Consider the following 8,076-nt stretch of genomic DNA (forward strand, 5'->3'; position numbering starts at 1 on the left):
AGAAGGCTGGTGGTTCAAACCCACCAGCCACTCCTCAGAAGGAAGGTTGGGCAATCTAATTCTGTAGAGATACTGCCTCAGAAACCCATGGAGGGGTCACTGAGTCGCAGTTGACTCTACGGCAGTGAGTGACCTCAACAGCCCATCTCTTACCAGTTAGCTACTACAAATTTAAGATGAATCAGATCTAGAACTAGCAATTTAAGCTCATGTTTAATCAAAATATATCATGGAATCCTTAAACTGGAAAGATCTGAAGATATCAGACAATAAAAAAAATTCTTTCTACAATATCCTAAGAGATGGAAAATAATGGAAAACAATTATGTCTTACAGGAAAATAAATTCTCCCTTTCTCCCATTACCCTCTGTCACACTCTTCAGTAGAATACTGAGCTTAAAAAAAAAACCTTGAAAGTGTGATGTTTACAGAAAGTAGGAGAATTCTGTCATTTTATTCTGTTAAGCCAGTATCAGAGGGAATACATAGGTTTTAAATGTGTAAAAGCTGTCATTTTAAATCACAGTTTATAGCCTTCTTTTCTGTTGTTTACCATTTCAAAAAAACTATATATACTCACCACAAAAGATAAAATGCAATGTTCAAATAGCAATTTTTCCATTAAAATAAAGAATATATAAAGTGACAAAACATTTTAAAAACTAGTAAAGACATGTCTATAAATACATAATTCAATAAATTATTTAATGACAATAAAAATATGAACTAAAAGACCTCTTTACTAGTTACCATCTTAGAACTAAGTTGACACTGATACCTTACTCACAGAAGAATTGCTATTTTGAGTGTCCAAATGTTTCTATTATATAGCCCTTATGCATTTTATGACATTTGATGGTTTACATTTTTGTGTTCATTTTGTCTTTCAAAATTCCTTAATGGCAGCAGTTATTTTATATCTTTGCTTCTAGCACATAGTGAACATCCATAAAAAAATTACAGAATAAACATACCAATAATTATAGATCTCAATAGTTTCAGTATATATTATAAAGCAAAGAGGTGCACTTTTTGTTTCATTTTCTAGTGATTGCAAAAAGTGGAAATGACAACAATTAGCCTCCACATTGTTCTGCATTTTCATTTTATAATATAAAAACCTAAAACCAAACCAAACTCACTGCCATCGAGTAGATTCTGACTCACAGAGAACCCCGCTGGGGAGCAGCACCAGCCAAATGCCTTACCCACTACACCACCAGAGACCATTTTTTTTAAATATAAAAGAAAAGTAAAATCCTTTTATCTACTAAAACCATGCATTTCTATCTCCTTAAAAATGTGCAAATAAAGCAGACAAGTAGTATGTCTTATTACAGTAGTGTCTCAAATTATGTACTGAAAGGGTTGTATGAAGTTTGCATTTTAATCTTTGAGGGGAGAAATCACAGAATCTTTTAAATATGTACTTTGAGCCTCTTCTATACACACACAGAAAAATATATCCTATTAAAAAGAGATCTTGTTCTGTACTGCTCTAAAAGTTTAGTGGGCTAGGTACAACCCCACATATACTTTATTCAAGGGACATTTATTACTTGTCCACTATACAGCAGGCACTAAGGAGTTAAAGATGATGAGGACATGATACTTTCCCTCAAAGAACTCAATGTGTAATTAGGGAAGCAAATATACAAATATTCATAATATAACAAGGTGAGACACATGGACCACTGAGGAGGAAGTACCAAATGTAATACATAATTTATATTACTTATTAATAAACAAGTTTTAAAACAAAGCTGTACACTTTCTCTACTACTTTCAATACTATAAACATTCACAATTCCTAGCTTTACGCATTTTCTGAAAGTACCTTGGGACTAATGTCTTTTTAATTTCCAAATATAAAATGAACTACGTACTTCAAAATAAATAAGGAGAAAGAAAGAAACAAAACTAAGACATATCACAACAGACACCAATGGTTATCTATTCAGTTATCTATTCTCCTATTACATCTTCTTAACTTTATTCATGCTTTTTCTTTCATGAAACATTCCTAAGCTCTGTTATGGAGCACTACTGAAAACTGGTTGGGACTAAACTCACACTCAATTATGTACTGTGACCTCTGAATGGTCTAAGCAATCAGTATAATGCATTCCCTTTTCAGTTACTGGTTGTGGAATAAAGTTGTTAAGGATTTCATTATCCTTCAATCCACAATTAACACCCAGAGAAAGAGCAGTTAAGAAATCAAATGACGTATTGCACTGAGGCAACTCTGCTGCAAAAGACCTCTTTGAAGTGTTAAAAAGTGAAGATGTTACTCATGGTATTTTCAACAGCCTCATATGCATGCAAAAACTGTACAATGAATAAGGAAGACCAAAGAAGTTATGCCTTTGAATTATGGTGTTGGCAAAGAGTATTAAATATATCATGGTCTGCCAGAAGAATGAACACGTTTCTTTTTCTTTCTTTTTTAATTGTGAATAGGGTGAAAGTTTATACAGCAAATTCACTTCCCATATGGTTCACACACACTTTGTCTCATGACACTGACTGCAATTTCCCACAACACAATAGCTTCCCTCCCCATTCCTCCCCATAGTTACCTCTTTTCTGTGTCCTTTCCTCCCATGTATTCCTGCCGCTTGAGCTGTCTCTCTGTGCATACACAGCCTTTCTATTGATCATGACTAATCACTCTAAGGAATGTTATCAACCTAATGTAAACGTTCCACTCATATGCCTGCCTTTTGTTTGGCTGGAAGCCACAGGAGTGAGTTAAATGCCAGACCTGAAGGGCAGGTAGGGGCCACAGTCTCAGTGGTTCCATCAGGCTCTATTTTGACCAGCAAATGTAGTCCTTTTTTTTAAAGATTTTGAGTTTTGTTCCACATTATTCTCCCTTTCTATCCAGGATCTCCTATATAGATCTCCCACTGAATGGTTGACAGTGATGACAGTGATAGCCAGGCACCATCTAGTTCTTCTGGTCTCATGGTTGTATAGGCTGACGATCGCATGGTGTACCAGTTGCTTGGACTAATTGTTTCCATATGTCTCTGGTTTTATTCATTCTTCTTTGCTCTTGACGAGGAGAGATCCATCGTTGCATCCAGATGGCTGCTTGCAAGCGTTTAAGATCCCAGACGCTACTTGCAAAAGTAGGATGTGGAACAATGTCTTGTGTAGTATGTTATACCAATTGAGCTTGATGTCCCCTGCGACTATAGTCCCAAACCCACAGGTCCAACTACTTGCTCCCTCTGGGTAGCTGGCTGTGGCCAAAAGTGACCACAACCTTGCCCCTTGTCAGCTCTTCCACACACCTGGGAATTCTTACAGAACATACAAATACACTTGTAGAAACACTGTCTGCCAACCCTATACATGGTCTTGGGCACAATGCCCCCTGAAAAGACATACCTAATAGTTCAGCCTGTCCACCCATCTATCCACCTACATGTGTATCAATGTTTGCCTTCACTGACAAAGCAGTACTGTATACACAAAAGAGTTCATCTTTGTTATCTGTACCTCCCATGCACCTCTTCCTCAATGTCACTGTCTTGGTCACTCACATTTGGTACACTGCCCTTCTCTTCACCCAAATAAACTCTTGTCTCTATCTAACAGTGTTCCCTCCCCTCCTCTCCCACCCCTGGTAACCAACAAAGAAAATTTCCTTCTATATATAAATCTTTCCTTGACTTTTTACAATAACAAATCAATACAATATTTGTCCTTCTGCAATTAACTTATTTCACTCAGCATAATATCCACCAAGTTCATCCACATTATACGGTGTTTTGCGGATACTGCATTATTCTTTAGGGCTGCATAGTATTCCATTCTGTGTATGTACCATAGTTTGGTTATCCATTCTTCTGTTGATGGGCACCTGGGCTGTTTCCATCTTTTGGCTTTTGTAAATAGAGCTGCAAAGAACATGGGTGTGCATATATCTGTTCTTGCCCTGGATCTCACTTCTTTAGGATATATACCTAGTAATGGGATTACCAGGTCAAATGGTTTTCTAATTCCAACTTTTTAAGGAATCACCATGCTGCTTTCCACAGTGGTTGTATCATTTTACAGTCCCACCAGCAGTGTATGAGAGTCCTAATCTCTCCGCATCCTCACCAGCATTTGTTAATTTCTGTCTTGTTGAACATCGCTATCAGTGGTGGGACAAGATAGTATCTCATTATTGTTTTGATTCGCATCTCTCTAATGGCTAATGATTGTGAGCGTTTCTTCATGTTTGTTGGCTGCCTGAATATCCTCTTTGATTAAGTCTCTATTCATGTCTTCTGCTCATCTTTAAATTGGATTATTTGTCTTTCTGTTGTTGAAGTGTTGAGTTTTCTATAAATTTTAGAGATAAGTCCCTTGTCAGATATGTCATTGCCAAATACTTTTTTCCCAATCTGTAGGTTCTCTTTTGAGTCTTATGGAAAAGTCTCTGGAGCACATAAATTTAAGTTTTAGAAGGTCCATTCATCTAGTTTATCTTCTGCTCTTTCCGTACATTGGGTTATGCTTGATAGTCTATTTATGCCATATATTAGGGTCTCTAAATTTGCCCATGGTTTTTCCTTGAGGAACTTTATAGTGTTAGGCCTCAATTTAAGTCTTTGATCCATTTGGAGTTAGTTTATGTGTATGGTGTGAGGTACCGATCTTGTTTCATTGTTCTGCAAATGAATATCTAGCTTTGCCAGTACCATTTGTTAAACAGACAATCTCTTCCCCAATTAATGGATTTCTGCCTTCTGTCAAAGATCAGCTGACCATAGGTCAATGGATCTATTTCTGGGTTCTCAATTCTGTTCCATTGGTCAACGTGTCTGTCATTGTACCAATACCAGACAGTTTTGACTACTGGGGCTGTATAGTAGGTTTTGAGGTCTGGCAGTGTGAGACCTCCTACTTTGTTCTACTTCAGTAGTGCTTTGCTTTCCCAAGGTCTCTTTCCTTTCCATATAGTTAGTGATTGCTTTTCCATATCCTTAAAGAATGTTGATGGGATCTGGATCGTGATTACATTGAACGTATAGATTGCTTTGGATAGAACTGACATTTTCACGTTCAGTATTCCTGTCCAGAAGCATGGTATATTCTTCCATTTATGTAGATCTCTTGCAGTTTCTTGAAGTAGTCTTTTATACTATTCTTTGTCCAGGTCTTTTTTGTCCCTGGTAAGATTTATTCCCAAGTTTTTTTTTTTTTTTTTTTTTTTTTAATTTATTATTTGTTTGTTTGTTTGTAGCTATGTGAATGGCATTGATTTCCTTATTTCTTTTTCAGTAATCTCTTTGCTGGTGTAGAGGAATCCAACTGATTTTTGGATGTTGATCTTGTATCCTGCCACAATGCTAAATCTCTCAATTAGTTCCAGTAGATTTTTGACTCACTCTCTTGGGTTTTCTAGGTATAGGATCAAATCATCAGCAAATAGGGATAGTTTGATTTCTTCCTTACCAATTTGGATGCCTTTGATTTCCCTTTCTTGCCTAATGGACCTGGCCAGGAATTCCAAAACAATGTTGAAAGAAGTGGTGATAGAGGGCATCCTTGTCTGATTCCTGTTCGCAAGGGGAATGGTTTCATTCTCAATCCACGGAGAATAATGTGGGCTGTTGGTTTTGCGTATGAGCCCTTTATTATGTTGAGGAATGTCCCTTCTATTCCTATTTTGTTGACAGTTTTGATCAGGAATGGGTGCTGGATTATATCAAATGCCTTTTCTGCATCACTTGATATGATCATGTGGTTCTTTTCCTGTTTTATTTATGTGGTGGATGATGTTGATTGATTTTCTAATGTTGAACCATCCCTGCATACCTGATATGAAGCCCACTTGGTCATAATGAATTACTTTTTTGGTATGTTGTTGGAGTCTACTGGGTAGGATTTTGTTAATGATTTTTGCATCTATATTCATGTGGGATATTGGTCTGTAGTTTTATGAGTGATGTCTTTGCCTGTTTTTGGTATCAAGGTTATGCCTGCTTCATAAAATGAATTTGGGGAGGACTCCACCCTTTTCTGTTTTGGAACAGTTTGAGTCAGTTCCTCTCTGAATGTTTGGTAGAATTCTCCGGTGAAACCATCTGGGTCAGGACTTTTTTTGTTGGTAATTTTTTGATGACATGTTCAATTTCTTCTTTTGTTATGGATCTGTTCAACTTTTCCACCTGGTCTCTGTTAGTTTAGGTAAATAGTGTGTTTCTAAAAATCTGTCTATTTCTTCCAGATTTTCAAATTTGTTGGAGTACAGTTCTTTATAGCATCCTGATATTACCCTTTTTATTTCAGTTTGTATCATTTTACAGTCCCACCAGCAATGTATGAGAGTCCTAATCTCTCCACATCCTCACCAGCATTTGTTATTTCCTGTCTTGTTGAACATTGCTACTAGTGGTTCTGTTGTGCTATCACCCATTTCATTTCTTATTTGTGTTATTTGTATTCTTTCCCTGTTTTCCTTTGTTAAATTTGCCAGTGGTTTGTCAATTTTATTAATCTTCTCAAAAAACCAACTTCTAGTCTTGCTGATTTTTTCCTATTGTTTTTCTATTTTCTGTTTCATTGATCTCTGCTCAAATCTTTATTCCTTCCTTACTTCTGGTGACTGCAGGCTTTTCTTGCTGTTCTTTTTTTAATTGTTGGAAATGTTGGTTTAAGTGTTGAATTTGGCACTCTCTTCTTTTTGATGTGTGCATTTACTGCTATAAATTGGCCTCTGATCACTGCTTTTGCTGTGTCCCTAAGATTTTGGTATGTTGTGTTTTCATTTTTGTTTGATTCAAGAAATTTTTGAGTTTCATTTTTTAATTCTTCTGTTACCCAGTTGTTCTTAAGGTGGGTGTTTTCAGTTTCCATGGGTTTGCTCTTATTCCGTTGGTCTTCCTATTACTGATTTCTAATTTGATAGCACTGTGACCTGAGAAGATGCTTTGCAGTGTTTCAATGTTTTTAAATTTATTAAGGCTTGCTTTATGGCCTAATATATGGTCTATCCTGGAGAATGTGCCATGTGCCTTGGAAAAGAATGTATATTGTGCTGTTGTTGGGTGAAGTACTCTGTGTGTAAGGTCAAGTTGGTGGATTGTATTGGCTAGCTCTTCTGTGTCTTTGTTGAGTTTCTTTCTAGTTTTTCTATCTCTCATTGAAAGTGGTGTATTAAATTCTCTTATTATGATTGTGGAGAGTCATCTACTTGTCTTTTCAATTTCATTAAACTATGATTTAGGTATTTTGGGGCACCTTCATTGGGTCCATAGATATTTATTATGGTAATATATTCTTGATCAATTGATCATTTAATCATTATATTATGTCCTTCCTTGTCTCTTATGGTGGTTTTTGTCTTTAAGTTGATTTTATCAGAAATTAATATTGCCACTCCTGCTCTTTTTCAGTTGCTATTTGCTTGATATATCTTTTTCTAACCTTTCATTTTGGTCTATTTTTGTCTTTGTCTCTAAGGCGTGTCTCTTGTAGACAGGATATTGATGGGTTACATTTTCTTATCCAGTTGGTAACTCTCCGTCTCTTGCGTGGTACATTTAATCCATTGACATTCAGTGTAATTACCAACAAGTATGAATTGGTTGCTGTTATTTTGTTATGTGCTTTTTTCTATGGGTTTCCTGGTTTCTGTGTTCCATATAATTTTCTGTGCTGAGTTCATTATGCTTATGTATTCTGTTATCATTTCCTCTATTGCTACTGCTTTAGTATTTGCTAAATATTTGTCCTTGTCATCTTTTTTTTTTTTATTGTGATGCGAAGGTTTATCATTTTTCTTTGAGGTTACCCCATGATTCATAATTTTCTCCCTGAGTTTAGAACAGTCTATTCTATCTTGCAACTCCCTTGACTTCCTCACCATTTAGAAGTTCTCTAACTACACTTCTTTATAGTAGCAGGATACTATAATGAACTATACGCCAACAAATTTGAAATTTCCCTCTTTTTGGTTTGTAGTTGTCCTCATTTGCCAATTGATGTCTCTGGTTCCCTGTTTACAATCTTGTAAGCTTATTTTACTTTGGATACTTCCATAGCTGTGCTGGTTTCTGGGTTCTATCATT

The 8,076-nt window shown here is 36.1% G+C and overlaps 1 protein-coding gene across 1 annotated transcript in view; it reads right to left on the bottom strand.

Moving 5' to 3' along the window:
* The window catches only part of TASOR2 (transcription activation suppressor family member 2), a 126,277-nt gene that overhangs the window by 50,884 nt on the left and 67,317 nt on the right, over window positions 1-8,076 (bottom strand). Inside the window, exon 14 of the mRNA XM_042780229.1 lies at window positions 366-396. Coding sequence (XP_042636163.1) covers window positions 366-396 — 31 coding nt within the window. The remainder of the gene's footprint in view (window positions 1-365; window positions 397-8,076) is intronic.

This window comes from Orycteropus afer, unplaced genomic scaffold, assembly GCF_000298275.1.
Source record: "Orycteropus afer afer isolate SDZICR_OR568_19922 unplaced genomic scaffold, OryAfe1.0 scaffold00028, whole genome shotgun sequence".
In the NCBI taxonomy this organism is placed as follows: Eukaryota; Metazoa; Chordata; class Mammalia; order Tubulidentata; family Orycteropodidae; genus Orycteropus; species Orycteropus afer.